This window comes from Dendrobates tinctorius, unplaced genomic scaffold (assembly GCF_039654945.1).
Source record: "Dendrobates tinctorius isolate UK_male_01 unplaced genomic scaffold, ASM3965494v1 ptg000030l, whole genome shotgun sequence".
Lineage (NCBI taxonomy): Eukaryota > Metazoa > Chordata > Amphibia > Anura > Dendrobatidae > Dendrobates > Dendrobates tinctorius.
The window spans coordinates 32,327,064-32,343,560 of record NW_027361698.1 but is presented as its reverse complement, the minus strand read 5'-3'; the positions used below and the strand labels follow the sequence as shown (position 1 = coordinate 32,343,560).

Genomic DNA, 16,497 nt, shown 5'->3' with positions numbered 1-16,497 from the left:
ATTATTTCACCCTGTGCTGTGTATGGCTGTGTACAGATGAGCTCGATCTATTCAGTGTTGTATACACAATATGCGGGCACATGGGTGAGTATCGGAAACAGTTCGGGAAAACATTTCATTTTTGAGCGGCTTTAAAAAAACCCAAAAATGACTAAAGTGTCATGTGGCTGAATATCCTGACTCCCCAGCAGGAAATAGCCGCACACCCCACAAATGCCGCCATGACACCACAGTGGGCAGCCTCACCCAAACTAACAAATGAAAACTGACCAATGGTTAAAAAGGGCTGGAGCAGGGAAGTGCGGGCAGTGCTGGGGAGCAGGGTGTGGCAGCAGTCAGGGAGGAGCACTACTGCACACTCTGTCTGCCGCTCGGTCCTCGGGAGCATCTCCTTGCTTGTGTCTTGCCATAAACCACAGTAAGTTTCCTTCTCCACTTTGTCTTGCTTTCAGGAAGCAGGGTGGGGAGGAGGCGGCGCTCTGGCATGGGGCAGAGTGTGCTGGGGGTGAGGAGGAGGCAGCGCTCTGGCATGGGGCAGAGTGTGCTGGGGGTGAGGAGGAGGCAGCGCTCTGGCATGGGGCAGAGTGTGCTGGGGGTGAGGAGGAGGCGGCGCTCTGGCATGGGGCAGAGTGTGCTGGGGGTGAGGAGGAGGCAGCGCTCTGGCATGGGGCAGAGTGTGCTGGGGGTGAGGAGGAGGCAGCGCTCTGGCATGGGGCAGAGTGTGCTGGGGGTGAGGAGGAGGCAGCGCTCTGGCATGGGGCAGAGTGTGCCGGGGGTGAGGAGGAGGCAGCCCTCTGGCATGGGGCAGAGTGTGCCGGGGGTGAGGAGGAGGCAGCGCTCTGGCATGGGGCAGAGTGTGCCGGGGGTGAGGAGGAGGCAGCGCTCTGGCATGGGGCAGAGTGTGCCGGGGGTGAGGAGGAGGCAGCGCTCTGGCATGGGGCAGAGTGTGCTGGGGGTGAGGAGGAGGCAGCGCTCTGGCATGGGGCAGAGTGTGCTGGGGGTGAGGAGGAGGCGGCGCTCTGGCATGGGGCAGAGTGTGCTGGGGGTGAGGAGGAGGCAGCGCTCTGGCATGGGGCAGAGTGTGCTGGGGGTGAGGAGGAGGCAGCGCTCTGGCATGGGGCAGAGTGTGCTGGGGGTGAGGAGGAGGCAGCGCTCTGGCATGGGGCAGAGTGTGCCGGGGGTGAGGAGGAGGCAGCCCTCTGGCATGGGGCAGAGTGTGCCGGGGGTGAGGAGGAGGCAGCGCTCTGGCATGGGGCAGAGTGTGCTGGGGGTGAGGAGGAGGCAGCGCTCTGGCATGGGGCAGAGTGTGCCGGGGGTGAGGAGGAGGCAGCGCTCTGGCATGGGGCAGAGTGTGCTGGGGGTGAGGAGGAGGCAGCGCTCTGGCATGGGGCAGAGTGTGCTGGGGGTGAGGAGGAGGCGGCGCTCTGGCATGGGGCAGAGTGTGCTGGGGGTGAGGAGGAGGCAGCGCTCTGGCATGGGGCAGAGTGTGCTGGGGGTGAGGAGGAGGCAGCGCTCTGGCATGGGGCAGAGTGTGCTGGGGGTGAGGAGGAGGCAGCGCTCTGGCATGGGGCAGAGTGTGCCGGGGGTGAGGAGGAGGCAGCCCTCTGGCATGGGGCAGAGTGTGCCGGGGGTGAGGAGGAGGCAGCGCTCTGGCATGGGGCAGAGTGTGCTGGGGGTGAGGAGGAGGCAGCGCTCTGGCATGGGGCAGAGTGTGCTGGGGGTGAGGAGGAGGCAGCGCTCTGGCATGGGGCAGAGTGTGCCGGGGGTGAGGAGGAGGCAGCGCTCTGGCATGGGGCAGAGTGTGCCGGGGGTGAGGAGGAGGCAGCCCTCTGGCATGGGGCAGAGTGTGCCGGGGGTGAGGAGGAGGCAGCGCTCTGGCATGGGGCAGAGTGTGCCGGGGGTGAGGAGGAGGCAGCGCTCTGGCATGGGGCAGAGTGTGCCGGGGGTGAGGAGGAGGCAGCGCTCTGGCATGGGGCAGAGTGTGCCGGGGGTGAGGAGGAGGCAGCGCTCTGGCATGGGGCAGAGTGTGCCGGGGGTGAGGAGGAGGCAGCGCTCTGGCATGGGGCAGAGTGTGCCGGGGGTGAGGAGGAGGCAGCGCTCTGGCATGGGGCAGAGTGTGCCGGGGGTGAGGAGGAGGCAGCGCTCTGGCATGGGGCAGAGTGTGCCGGGGGTGAGGAGGAGGCAGCGCTCTGGCATGGGGCAGAGTGTGCCGGGGGTGAGGAGGAGGCAGCCCTGTGCTCTCAGTGTTTGAGCAACAGTTGATTTTACAACTTGGCTTCTGTGATGGCATAAATATAGAGGGTGCGAGGGATGGAGCCGCACTGGAGTTTGGAGAGGTTTCTTTGCCCCCATATGGAAAGACAAAACTATGACAGCCCTGTTATAGTTGGGGGCCATGTTGGAGATTTTGTTTTGGGCCTATGAGCTTCACTTTTCTCCTCTGCCGGCCTCCAATCTGCCATGTAACCTTGTATTATACCCTGTGGTCCCAATCTCCGCATCCAGGGAGGGGCCGTATTGGTTAGTGGAGCTTTCCCACATCCACAGATGATGGTGTATATTCCCACACAGGCTGGTGCTATTCTGACGTTGGCTGTAACACAAGTCTGCTACATACAAGTAAATGGGGTCACACTGCGGCCCCTGAGGGTGCTACAACTGTGATAAGCAAGTCGCAAAAAATCCAACATGACTAAACCTCTTCTGACTTGCTTGTTGCAGTCCGCACATCCTCTGGGTCCTTATTAATTTGTGCTGCGATTGCCAACTCTGGTTGTATGACAGGTATTGTGATCAGAGATGCTGTGCAGCCCCCCAGTCTAGTCCTGTTGTGAAACTGTGGCCTCTGAAATTAGCCCCCTGTATGGCCTCATTCACATATCCTTGTTGCTCACGTTTTTTTTTTTTTTAAGATTTACTGGATGTCTTTGGACTATAAAAACAGACACATCTGTTATCAGTTTTACTCGTGGGAGGGGGGTCTCTTCTATCCGCTACTTAGCGAAAAACAGCACATGGTTGGCATGTGAGTGTGATCGCTGTCTTTTCTTCTTCAATGCACTCTTTCACATGAACGTGTGACTTTGATACACAAATCTGAAAAAAAAATAATAAAAAATGCATTTTTTTTTTTTTTTTTTTTTTTTTTTTCCCCATCATCAGTCCACAAAAAACAAGTTCTTCCTGATACAAGCGTTGATCGGCTCTCGTTTACCTTCATTTACATGGAGCGATCATCGCCACTACATTTGATCAGTAGTCTGCACATCATTATTGTCGGCAGCACGCCGTCCCTGTTTACACGAGGTGGTGTGCTGGTGGCAAACAATACTCTTTGACCAGTCATCGGCCCCTTTTCTTAAAAGGTGTTTTTACAAAATTGTGGCTCAAATTATGTGCATAATAATAACGTGCAGATGAAGTTAGTTGCCTGTATCAGAGTGGGGAGGCTTCTGCTTTTCTCATATTTTAGGCATTTATTATTCAGACTAAAGCAACTTTCACGTGGCATTAGTTAAGTCAGAACCAGGTGTGAAATCTACATGGAGCAAACACTTTGGGGCCCATTCTGATATTGGGGATTTATTGGCCGATCGTTCAGCAGAACCAGGGATCAGCATGTTGTAGGACGGCAAGGTTGTCTGTCTGCTCTCCATGTAGGAGTCGTATTACTGTAAGGTTACACCTGAGCAGGATACAAGGCAGGAATAATGGTTTCTGTAATGTAGACTCTGCTGGCGCCCACGGCTCCTCTGCTTATTAGCATATTAAAGGGATCCTGTCACCAGGTTCTTTGCCATATGAAGTACAGGCAGTATCTTTCAGCCCTCTGTTCCAGCATTCTAGAATGCTGTATAACGTCAGTCAGCACAAAAACGAGCTTTTATTATACTCGCAGGTGGCTCAGTCCAGTCTGAAGGGCGTCTCTCTGGTCTTGATTCTTTTTAGAATCTACCTTGGTTCATGTAGATGACGCGTCCTACCTACATCAGTGTCCTCCATCGCTCTCCTGCACAAGCGCACTTCTCTCTGCCCTGCTGATCAAAGTACTATAATGCCCATACACTGGGGAAGACCAAAGAGTGGCAGTGACCCCGAGGTAAAGCCGGTGAATGTTTACTGTAGTACTTTACAGGACCGAGAGAAGTGTGCCTGTGCAGGTGCACGATGGAGGACACTGTGTGTATGACACAGGCTGCATCCTCCTCTACATGAAGCAGGGACTGAGGACTGCGATCGTAAAAAGAAGGCGCCGGATCAAGGCCGGAGACGCCCACCGGACTGCGCTGTCTGTAACAAGCTATTTTCTTTATGCCTTGTAGACATACACTATATACAACATTCTAGTATGCTGTAAGATGCAGGGCATTCATTATTTCGGGGAAAACCTGCTGATGGTTTCCCTTTAACGTATCTTTGACTTTCCTGGCATCGCCTGAGGAGCTTCCTGTTAGTAAGCAACGCTGCATATTACATGTATTGTCTCACAGCTGATTACATGCCGGAAATGTAGGCTTTTCTCCAAAGACCTTGGTTTACGACAATGGCCATAGCAGCTTTTCCTCTAACCTCTACTGTCCTTCCTTCTACAGCCCCAGAAGCACATCAGAAGCACAATGGCGAAGGTGAGCTGCCCTTCACTTACTATTGCCAAATGGTGTATGTACTTATACTATAAAATGATGGCTTGAGTCTTCTATATAGTGCTGTATTTACGGTGCCCCTTGTGAGAGCGCCTGGAAGACCAGGTTCCCTCACTGCAGTTAGTATCGATTCTATTTTTTTTTTTTTTTTTTCTTGCAGATTTCTAAATAGACATTAAAGAGCTGTGATACATGGAAATAAAATATTGAGACTAAACCTCTATAGGGTACTCCAGCGTAAAATGAAATGCTGCAGGCCAAGGGCTTTTCCTCTGGCTAGATGGTGCCTGTTGAACAGCTTTGTATTATGGTGACGTTCTCCCCTAGAATCAGTGCTCTGTAATATAACATCTAATGAAACAGGAGACTATGACCTTGTTCAGGGGAAAGGATGTGTTTTTTATTTATTTTATACTTTCACAACTTGGACACAACGTGTACACATCACCTTTCACCCTAGCACACTCTCCGCTGTGACCTGCGATTGGCTCATCAGCAAAGGGAGGATGAATATCTGGCTACAGCGATTCAGAAGCTGCTTGAATGGTGACTTCTTCACTTTTGGGCTGACGCAGACCACAGAGTGAATTGTATTGTGTGTGGGTTTTCTTTCCCTTCACTTCTCCCCCTTCTGTGTCTTGGACAAGCTTTTATTTTTTCTGGCCAATACCGTATGATTCATAGAGAGAAAAATGTACCATATTTGTCAAGGGTATATCACGGTTCAATAGTTCCCCAGAGATGGCTGTATATGGTATGTAACTTGCTTTTGTGCAATATTGAACTTTTTAGGCAGGAGTAAAATGTACCTGTAGCTTCAGGATAAGCATGTGTGTTAACATTATTTCTGGCCATTCTTCCTTGAATCCTATAACCTATCTCTGGCTTTCAGTTTCTGAGATATTGGGTGGAGACTAGTGGTTTTTTTTTTTTTTTTTTTTTTTTTTCTTTCCACTAAACATAGATGAGAGACTCCAGCCCCTCCTGTCTCTAACAGCAGCCTAGAGTACATCCTATAGCAAGACTAATCAGTGTAGCTGTGAATTCAGCCATAGGGGTTGTCCGGTCCTAAACTACAAATCTGCAATCACTATGTAACTGCAGACTTAAGTCTTCACATCGCATGCTCTATGAGGATTCTCAGTGGCGGCTGTCGTGTGAATGCAAGTATGTGATGTACATACTTCCGGCCACATTTCGACTAGATGAGTGCAGCCGCGCTCAATGCAAGTGTGTTTAACGAGGGCAAAAACAGTCATTGGAATGTGGCCGGGATTATCCATGTCACGTACTTATGCTCACATGATTGCAGTCATCGGGGAATCCTCACGTCGTACAATGTGACTGCAGACTTGTAGTTTAGGACTAAACAACTTCTTCACTAAAACTGAAGTGTGTTCTGTCTGTGCTCCTCCTTCCCTGCCCTCTCCGTATTGCCATAGACGTCATTAGGCAGTGGTAAGACCATTCCTCTGCGCGGTGGTAGTCTGTCTGGTCTGGAATAGGATAACCTGCTAAAAAGTTTTCAGTGAATGATGCTTACAGGGGAGGGTGCAGTCGTTTATACATGAAGGAAGAAACTTCTTTCTCTGACAAACTTAGGAAACTTTGTAATATACCTTATTTGCTTATACTATTGATTTATGCAGTTTGTTGAAACTGTGATATATATATATATATATATATATATATATATATATATATGTGTGTGTGTTATTTCCTCAGAGCTCTAAGATCTGCTCATGTTGACGTCTCCAGTTCTTTCTCTTTGCAGAATTATCTTCCTGTGTGAACCTCCACCCAATAGAAAAGCGGCTGAGCTCCATTACTAGGGCAATGCTCAGTGTGATCAGTAACCCCATCAGTGCTGTAGTCTAGAAACCTTACACCAGCTGCTCTTTCCTCATCTGTGCAAATAATGCTTGGGAACAGTAATAGACTTGTCCAAGTTCCTAATAACATACTGTCTGACTTTTCCACTGGAACAGTTTTAGTGGGACAGTTTTTAGTTCTGTAGCATGTAGGTCAAAGCAAATAAAACTGAAGCTGGAATTTTGAGACCGTACACCCCGCCTTTCCTTGGGCTGTGTCTGGCACCGCAGCTCAGCCTCATAAAAGTGAAAACTACATGTAGTAATCCAGTCAGAAAAACTTTGGGGAACACTTAAGACCTCGACTAGTGCACACGAATTACCACACGTTAATAACTCCACCCTCCTGCTATAGGCTGTGACAAGTATTCTTTCCTGGTTTCTCAAAATTCAAGTGCATATCAATAACGGAAGCACTATCAATACCTAAAGCGCCACTTCAACTTTTTTTTTTTCTATCAGTGCTGGAGTGGTGCTACTAATGCAAGATCCCTGCAGCTAGTAGTCTACTTGCCACTCGCTGTCTTCAGCTCTTTTCACTCCGGTCCAAAGGCACCATTTTGTGACCGCAAGGTCTGACTGACCAGAAGTAACGTCACAAGCCCTCAATGCAAGTCTATGAGAGCCAGAATGAGGCCTGAAGGAGGCTCTCAGACCTGCATTGATAAGTGACCTCCGGCTCACTCCATAAAACACTGTAGAGATCTGGCAGGTCACATTGTTGGAAACCGATGGGAGTGGCGCTGAAAACAGTTGAAGACTGCAGCAGGTAAGTATGAGAGTAGGGGCAAGGAACTTACATTTGTAACAGAGCTGCACTAAAAAAATGCTCTTAACCTGCAGATATGGGGTTATTAGCGTTTTAAAGTTGTGCAGCTGCTGAGAGGAAATTAACTTTAATCCTCCCAGCAACCTCTGGCTGGCTTTCAGTTATAGAGGCGTGGCTTCAGTCACTGTGTACTGAGCGGTATCTATAGCCACGACACTGACAGCTGACTCTGCAGTGCATCGCTTAGCTGGCTGTCCGTTGGTGCTGTGGTTACCGCCGCCACTCACTCCGTAAAAGGCTGTGACTGAAACTATGCACCCCTATGACTGAAAGCTGGAGGCTGCTGGGTGGGATTCAAAATAATCGTGCAGCCCGGCTTTTGTACCTATTAACCTTCAGGTTAATTAGCGCTTTTTGACAAAATGGGTTCCTTTTAAAGCTCATGTAGAAATGGGACACTAAATTGGCTCATAAGGTAATGGCAATATAATTTGTAATAAAGAAGCAAGGTTGATCCAATTACTGTATATTTATCTACTTTTGTCCCATTTGTAGATGAGCAGACTTGTTGTTAACCTTATGTATTTTTAATTAAGTTTGATTCTACTTGGGATATTGTTTCCTTGTCGTGTTTTTTTTTATTTTTTTTTTTTTTGTCACAGTGGTGTTTGAGGGGTGTTTTTATATGATGTAACTATAGGGGGTATCCTGCTGTTGATCCTTATTTAATCTAATGAGAATGTCTGCACCTATAATGGCGGTTTTTGCCTGTTGTAACACTCCTGTTCCTATATTTGGCAAAAAAGATGGTATATCTATGGCAGGTTCATGAGATTATGGTAGAAAAGCCATTGTGACAAGCATTTTTGACTTCGGGTGTTACTGTAAGAGTAACATGTTGCTGTTTAGGGCTATTGTCCAGATCACCACAATTTATCTTCATAATGAGGAACTATGGGAGTTGCTGGGGTTTGTGTACTTCACTTAATCATAGAAAAGTGACTTGGGGAAACTTCCATCATTTCATGGGCCTCACGCAGCACAATGTGGAGATTAATGAAAGACTGGTGCCATGCATTTGTCTGGCCCAATGCACTGCCAACCTCCTCCGCTTTTATGCACAAACATATAAGTATCTACTAATGGGGCTGTCAGCACAGAGACTGTTCAAACTAAGCTCCGCTGCTCGGTATTTAGGCTGTGTGCCCACGTAAGCGTTTTTACCAGCAAAAATTGCTTAAGAAGCATCCCATTCATTTTAATGCATTTTGCACTTTTTGTGCATATTGATGCGTTTTTTCCACGAAGAAAACGCAGCATGTTCACTAATTTTGCGGAAAACTCCACGTTTTTTATGTGTCTGGGGACGCGAAGGAGTCCGGTTTTCATGCAGAAATTTTCTTCATATGTGGGCATATAGCCTTAAGGGTTGGTCCAATCACTTAAATACACCTTCCCACCTGCTTGTTGTCCCTTTATATCCCCCACCCTCTTATTTGACATCTCTGGCTTCATAGGGCCAGAGAAGGGTATAGAGAGGGAAACCAAGCAGGTGGGGAGGTGTATAGAAACAACTGTCCCCACCATGAAACGCTGAGCTCCTGGACTTGGTTTGAACAGTCATTCTGTGCTGACAGTCTCTTCTTGAAGGGGTGATCCACTGCTTTGACAGCCCAGTCTCAATCAGTATGTCTACACCAGTAAAATAACACTTCTGCTCACTGTCAGTGCTATTCTGGCAGTGTCGGCACTCGCTCTCCCAGTGCTTATGTGAGATTGTCACACAAGCCCTGCACCCAATCAGCCCCAGATTCACTTTCCCTGCCTTCGGACATATCATACATCAAGAGGAAGTGAGCAGACCCCATAGTAATCAGTGTGGTCCCACCGGTGCATGCCGCCTTATGTCACAGTATTGTATATTTCTATAAAATGGCACACAAAGTTCGACCGGCCTATAGACTTTAATGGGGACTGGTCTGACATGGATCACAAATACGATCAGATCTAATAGCACTAATTGGTTACAGACACTGACATTGGGAGGCTGATTTTGTAGCTTCCGTCTGGCAGTTCCTGATGTGTTTATGATGAGACCTAAGTAACCGCATGCGCTAATGATTTGTGGTTTCATCGTGCTCCCTGAAAGGTGAACAGCAATCCTTGTTCCCCAGCTGATTGTTCTTAAAGCTACTAGGATTCTAAAATGTGTGTATTTGTCCCCATAATGGTCATATTTGGGTCCCACCCATGAAAGTGACCTTGTTCTGTAATATTTCCTACTGGCTGCCTTCACGGCTCTAATGAGCCTGCAGCTGCTTATTTCAGTTCCTCAGAGAGGATACGGCTCATGTGGTGATGCAATAAACTGTAAAACGTTTACTTAGGATCGCGGAGGCCGGAGAACCAGTCTGTGCTGAAATCACAATGTGCCAACACCACCGTATTAAGGGGATGTCTGCTCTAAAAAGTGAACGCTCTAGTCACTCTGAGCCTGTGGAATTGTAATGTACGCAATGCTCCCACTCTGACGATTCCCCGATATGCCCTGTACGAGTGGGCAGTCATGTGACTTCCTTACTTGTGGTTCCACGCTGAGTAAACTACACTTCTTTACTAGTGGGAGAAGCCACATGAGACTTGTCAGCATGTGACCACATATATGCAAATTGCATTCATGCGGTCATGTGACTGATCACCTGCATGAGGAATTGCATCGCATAGTCCTTGTGAGGGATCTTGCAGTAACGGGGGGGGGGGGGGGGCATTGACTTTGCTCACCTCAGCACTCTCTGGCCCTACCACTTGCTCCAGGTCAGTCAGGGAACTGCACCGAGGGCAAATAGTTGCTGGAAAGGCTTTCTTTATACAGTGGCATGTACAAGTCTGGGCACCCCTGGTCAAAATTACTGTTGTGACCAGTTAAGCAAGTTGAAGATGGAATGATCTCTAAAAGGGCTAAAGTTAAAGATGACACATTTTCTCTGTATTTTAGGCCAAAAAATTATATATTGTCATTTTTTACATATTAAAAATTACAATAAGGAAAATAGTCCAATGCAAAAGTTTGGGCACCCTGCATAGTTAGTACCTAGTAGCACTCCCTTTTAAAAATATCACAGCTTTTAGTAGCCAGCCAAGAGTCTTTCAATTCTTGTTTGATGGATTTTCATCAATTCTTCCTTGGAAAATTCTTCCATTTCTGTGAGATTCCTGGGTCATCTTGCATGCACTGCTATTTTGAGGACTAGCCACAGATTTTCAATGATTGAAAAACCTTTAGCTATCGCCTTTTGAGGTAGTCTATTGTGGATTTTGATGTGTGTGATCATTATCCATTTGTAGAAGCCATCCTGTTTTCAAATTCAGCTTTTTTACACATGGTGTTATGTTTGCATCAAGAATTTGTTGAAATTTCATTGACTCCATTCTTCGCTCTACCCATAAAATGTTCCCTGTGCCATTGTCTGCAACACAACTCCAAAGCATAATTAATCCATCCCCCATGCTTAATGGTTGGAGAGATGTTCTTTTCCTGAAATTCTATGCAATTTTTTTTCTCTTCACATACCTTTGATCATTGCGACCAAAGAATTTAACTTCAACGATTCACAGGACTTGTTTCTAAAATGCATTGGGCTTGTTTAGATGCTCTTTTGCATACCTCTGATGCTGAATTTTATGGTGAGGGTGCAGGAGGGGTTTTCTTCTGATGACTCTTCCATGAAGGCCATATTTGATAAGGTGTCTCTGAACAGTAGAACAATTACCACAACTCCAGAATCTGCTAAATCTTTCTGAAGGTCTTTTGCAGTCAAGTGGGGGTTCTAATATGCCTTTCTAGCAATCCTGCGAGCAGCTCTCTCTGAAATTTTGCTTGGCCTTCCCAGACCTTATTTTGACCTCCACTGTTTAAGTAAACTGCCATTTCTGAATTACATATTGAACTGAGGAAAGGACAACTTGAAAACGCTTTGCCATCTTCTTATAGCTTTCTCCTGCTTTGTGGGCCTCCACCATTTTCATTTTCAGAGTGCTAGGCAGCTGCTTAAAAGAACCCATGGTGGCTGTTTTTTCGCACAAGGTTAGAGGAGGTTATGTGTTTCTAAACTTGTGGAATCTGCATCAGCTGGCCTTTCCTAACATTGAGGGTGAACAAGCCATATCCCTTACAGGCTAATTAAGGTCTGAAACCTTGGTCAAAGTTATCTGAGCACGCAAATCTCCAAAGGTGCCCAAACTTTAGCATCAGACCATTTTTCTTTTTGTCATTTTTTTCACATTTTAAAAATTACAATGTGTATTACTTTTTGGCCTAAAATACAAAACAAATGTGTCATCTTTAACTTTAGGCCTTTTAGAGATCATTTTATCTTCAACTTGCTTAACCCCTTCACGACCTATGACGCCTACGTAGGCGTCATGAAAAGCAGTGCCCAAACGACCTATGACGCCTACGTAGGCGTCATGCTATAAATAGCCCCCCTGCGGGTCGGGTGACCGGGGTCACTGAAAGGTCACCCGACCCGCACACAAAGGACCCTTCAGAGTTAACACCTGGGGGTGTGGCTTAGCCCCCACGTGCCTACGATCGCTCTGATTGGCTGTTAAAAGTGAAACTGCCAATCAGAGCGATTGTAATATTTCACCAATGAAAATTGGTGAAATATTACAATCCAGCCATGGCCGATGCTGAAATAGCATCGGACATGGCTGGACACCGAGACCCGACCCCCCCCCCCCCCACACCGACTGACGGCACCGATCGGCTGCCGCCACCTTCTGACGGCACCGATCGGCAGCCGCCGTCATGATCTGCCCCCCCCGCCTTCTCTCCGCCCCCCCAGCCCTCCGATCATCCCCTCTCACCCTCCGATCACCCCCTCACCCTCCTTTGTGCCTCCGATCTCCCGCTATCCGTCCCGGTGTCCTGCCGTCCAGCGTCATGGGCGCCGCCATCTTGCAAGATGGCGGGCGCATGCGCAGTGCGCCGAATCGAATCTGCAACGCTGCAGATTCATTTATTTTGATCACTATGATAAACTTTCATAGTGATCAAAATAAATAAAAAGTAAATCACCGCCCCCTTTATCACCCCCATAGGTAGGGACAAATAATAAAATATTTTTTTTTTTTTTTTTTTCCATTAGGGTTAGGGTTAGGTCTAGGGTTAGGGTTAGGTCCAGGGCTAGGGTTAGGGTTAGGGTTAGGTCCAGGGCTAGGGTTAGGGTTAGGTCCAGGGCTAGGGTTAGGGTTAGGTCCAGGGCTAGGGTTAGGGTTAGGTCCAGGGCTAGGGTTAGGGTTAGGTCCAGGGCTAGGGTTAGGGTTAGGTCCAGGACTAAGGGTTGGGGTTGGACTAAGGGTTGGGGTTGGACTAAGGGTTGGGGTTGGACTAAGGGTTGGGGTTGGACTAAGGGTTGGGGTTGGACTAAGGGTTGGGGTTGGACTAAGGGTTGGGGTTGGACTAAGGGTTGGGGTTGGACTAAGGGTTGGGGTTGGACTAAGGGTTGGGGTTGGACTAAGGGTTGGGGTTGGACTAAGGGTTGGGGTTGGACTAAGGGTTGGGGTTGGACTAAGGGTTGGGGTTGGACTAAGGGTTGGGGTTGGACTAAGGGTTGGGGTTGGACTAAGGGTTGGGGTTGGACTAAGGGTTGGGGTTGGACTAAGGGTTGGGGTTGGACTAAGGGTTGGGGTTGGACTAAGGGTTGGGGTTGGACTAAGGGTTGGGGTTGGACTAAGGGTTGGGGTTGGACTAAGGGTTGGGGTTGGACTAAGGGTTGGGGTTGGACTAAGGGTTGGGGTTGGACTAAGGGTTGGGGTTGGACTAAGGGTTGGGGTTGGACTAAGGGTTGGGGTTGGACTAAGGGTTGGGGTTGGACTAAGGGTTGGGGTTGGGGGTGTGTTGGCGTTAGGGTTGGAGATAGAATTGAGGGGTTTCCACTGTTTAGGCACACCAGGGGCTCTCCAAACGCGACATGGAGCCACCATTTATTCCAGCCAATTTTGCGTTCAAAAAGTCAAACGGTGCTCCCTCCATTTCGAGCCCCGACGTGTGCCCAAACAGTGGTGTACCCCCACTTATGGGGTATCAGGGTACTCAGGAAAAATTGCACAACAACTTTAGGGGTCTAATTTCTCCTGTTACCCTTGGGAAAATAAAAAAATGGGGGCTCAAATAATTATTTTTGTGGAAAAAAAAGATTTTTTATTTTCACGGTTCTGCGTTATAAACTTCTGTGAAGCACTTGGGGGTTCAAAGTGCTGACCTCACATCTAGATTAGTTCCTTAGGTGATATAGTTTCCAAAATGGGGTCACTTGTGGGGGGTTTCCACTGTTTAGGTACATCAGGGGCTCTGCAAATGTAGCATGACGCCCACAGACCATTCCATCAAGTCTTCATTTCAAAGCGTCACTACTTCCCTTCCGAGCCCCAACGTGTGCCCAAACAGTGGTCCCCCCCCACTTATGGGGTACCAGCGTACTCAGGACACACTGGACAACAACTTTTGGGGTCCAATTTATCCTGTTACCCTTGTGAAAATAAAAAATAGTGGACTAAAAATAATTTTTTGAGGAAAAAAAAATATTTTTTTATTTTCGCGGCTCTGCGTTATAAACTTCTGTGAAGCACTTGGGGGTTCAACATGCTCACCACACATCTATATTAGTTTCTTGGGTGATCTAGTTTCCAAAATGGGGTCATTTGTGGGGGGTTTCCACTGTTTAGGTACATCAGGGGCTCTGCAAACATAACATGACGCCCACAGACCATTCCATCAAGTCGGCATTTCAAAACGTCACTACTTCCCTTCTGAGCCCCAACGTGTGCCCAAACAGTGGTCCCCCCCACATATGTGGTACCAGCATACTCAGGACAAGCTGGACAACAACTTTTGGGGTCCAATTTATCCTGTTACCTTTGTGAAAATAAAAAATAGCAGGCTAAAAATTTATTTTTTGAGGGAAAAAAATATTTTTATTTTAACGGCTCTGCGTTATAAACTTCTGTGTAGCACCTGGGGGTTCAAAGTGCTCACTATGCATCTAGATAAGTTCCTTAGGGGGTCTAGTTTCCAAAATGGGGTCATTTGTGGGGGAGCTCCAAAGTTTACGCACACAGGGTCTCTGCAAACACAACATGGTGTCCGCTAACGATTGGAGCTAATTTTCCATTCAAAAAGTCAAATGACGCTCCTTCCCTTCTGAGTCATGCCGTGCGCTCAAACAGTGGTTTTCCCCCACATATGGGGTACCAGTGTACTCAGGACAAACTGGACAACAACTTTTGGGGTCCAATTTATCCTGTTACCCTTGGGAAAATAAAAAATAGCGGGCTAAAAAATCATTTTTGAGGAAAAAAAATTATTTTTTTATTTTCACTGCTCTGCGTTATAAACTTCTGTGAAGCACTTGGGGGTTCAAAGTGCTCACCACACATCTAGATAAGTTCCTTCGGGGGTCTAGTTTCCAAAATGGGGTCACTTGTGGGGGAGCTCCAATGTTTAGGCACACAGGGGCTCTCCAAATGCGACATGGTGTCCGCTAACGATTGGAGCTAATTTTCCAATCAAAAAGTCACATGGCGCTCCTTCCCTTCCGGGCCTTGCGGTGCGCCCAAACAGTGGTTTATGACCACATATGAGATATTGATGTACTCAGGAGAAATTGCCCAACAAATTTTAGGATCCATTTTATCCTGTTGCCCATGTGAAAATGAAAAAACTGAGGCCAAATAAAATTTTTGTGAAGAAAAAAAAAAGTACTTTTTTTTTTTTTTTTTACAGATCAATTTGTGAAGCACCTGGGGGTTCAAAGAGCATACTATGCATCTAGATAAGTTCTTTGGAGGGTCTAGTTTCCAAAATGGGCTCACTTGTGGGGGAGCTCCAATGTTTAGGCACACAGGTACTCTTAAAACAAGACATGGCAACCGCTAAACATTCAAGCATATTTTACATTCAAAAAGTAAAATGGCGCTCCTTGCCTTCTGAGCCCTGCCGTGCGCCCAAACAGTGGTTTATGACCACATATGAGGTATCAGTGTACTCAGGAGAAATTGCCCAACAAATTTTAGGATACATTTTATCCTGTTACCCATGTGAAAATGAAAAAACTGATGCTAAAATAAAATTTTGGTTGGAAAAATTAAAATGTCCATTTTTTCATTCCATGTTGCTTTAGTTCCTGTGAAGCACCTGAAGGGTTAATAATCTTCTTGAATATAGTTTTGAGTAGCTTGAGGGGTGCAGTTTTTAGAATGGTGACACTTTTGGGTATTTTCTGCCATAGACCCCTCAAAGTGACTTCAAATGTGAGGTGGTCCCTAAAAAAAATGGTTTTGTAAATTTTGTTGTAAAAACGAGAAATTGCTGGTCAACTTTTAACCCTTATAACTTCCTAACGAAAAAAAATGTTGTTTCCAAAATTGTGCTGATGTAAAGTAGACATGTGGGAAATGTTATTTATTAACTATTTTGTGTCACATAACTCTCTGGTTTAACAGAATAAAAATTCAAAATTTGAAAATTGCAAAATTTTCAAAATTTTTGCCAAATTTCCATTTTTTTCACAAACACAAAAATTATTGACCTAAATATACCACTATCATGATGCCCAATATGTCACGAAAAAACAATCTCGGAATCGCTAGGATGCGTTGAAGCGTTCCTGAGTTATTACCTCATAAAGGGACATTGGTCAGAATTGCAAAAAATGGCCAGGTCATTAAGGTCAAAATAGGCTGGGTCATGAAGGGGTTAACTGTTCACAATAATGCGGATTTGGATGCGGTTTTTTTGTAAGCTAAATAAAGATATATTTAACAAAAAAAAAAATTTGTGATGTCATTTCTGGTCCAACCTCCTCTTTAACATTTGCCCAACCCACACTCCCTTTACACATGGATGGATATACAGTATCTATCTATTTCTAGATATATCGATGGATATCTATAGATGGGGGGGGGGGGGGGGAAATCTGTTAGGCCGGTGTCACGCTTTACGAGAAACTCGCACGAGTCTCCCACCTCAATACCCGGCACTGCAGCTGCACGTTCCTGTCCGAGTGCCTGGTATAGACGTGCTAGACTCATGGTGGCGGCCGGGTGTCAGCTGATTATCACAGCTGACACTCGGCACTATGTATCAGGGGCTGTCACGGCCCCCGACACGTTAACCCCTGGCACACTGCGATCAAACACGATCGCAGTGTAC

General features: G+C 47.0%; 1 protein-coding gene across 2 annotated transcripts in view; it reads left to right on the top strand.

Moving 5' to 3' along the window:
- Positions 1 to 264: 264 nt before the first annotated feature.
- The window catches only part of ANXA5 (annexin A5), an 89,579-nt gene continuing 73,346 nt past the window's right edge, over positions 265 to 16,497 (top strand). The window contains exons 1-2 of one of the 2 annotated variants that reach the window (XM_073572004.1): positions 265 to 418; positions 4,593 to 4,625. In XM_073572004.1, the coding sequence (XP_073428105.1) occupies positions 4,617 to 4,625 (9 nt within the window). In that variant the 5' untranslated portion in view covers positions 265 to 418; positions 4,593 to 4,616. Of the gene's footprint in view, positions 419 to 2,535; positions 2,620 to 4,592; positions 4,626 to 16,497 lie in introns of those variants that run through there. The other variant, XM_073572003.1, reaches the window with a different exon arrangement.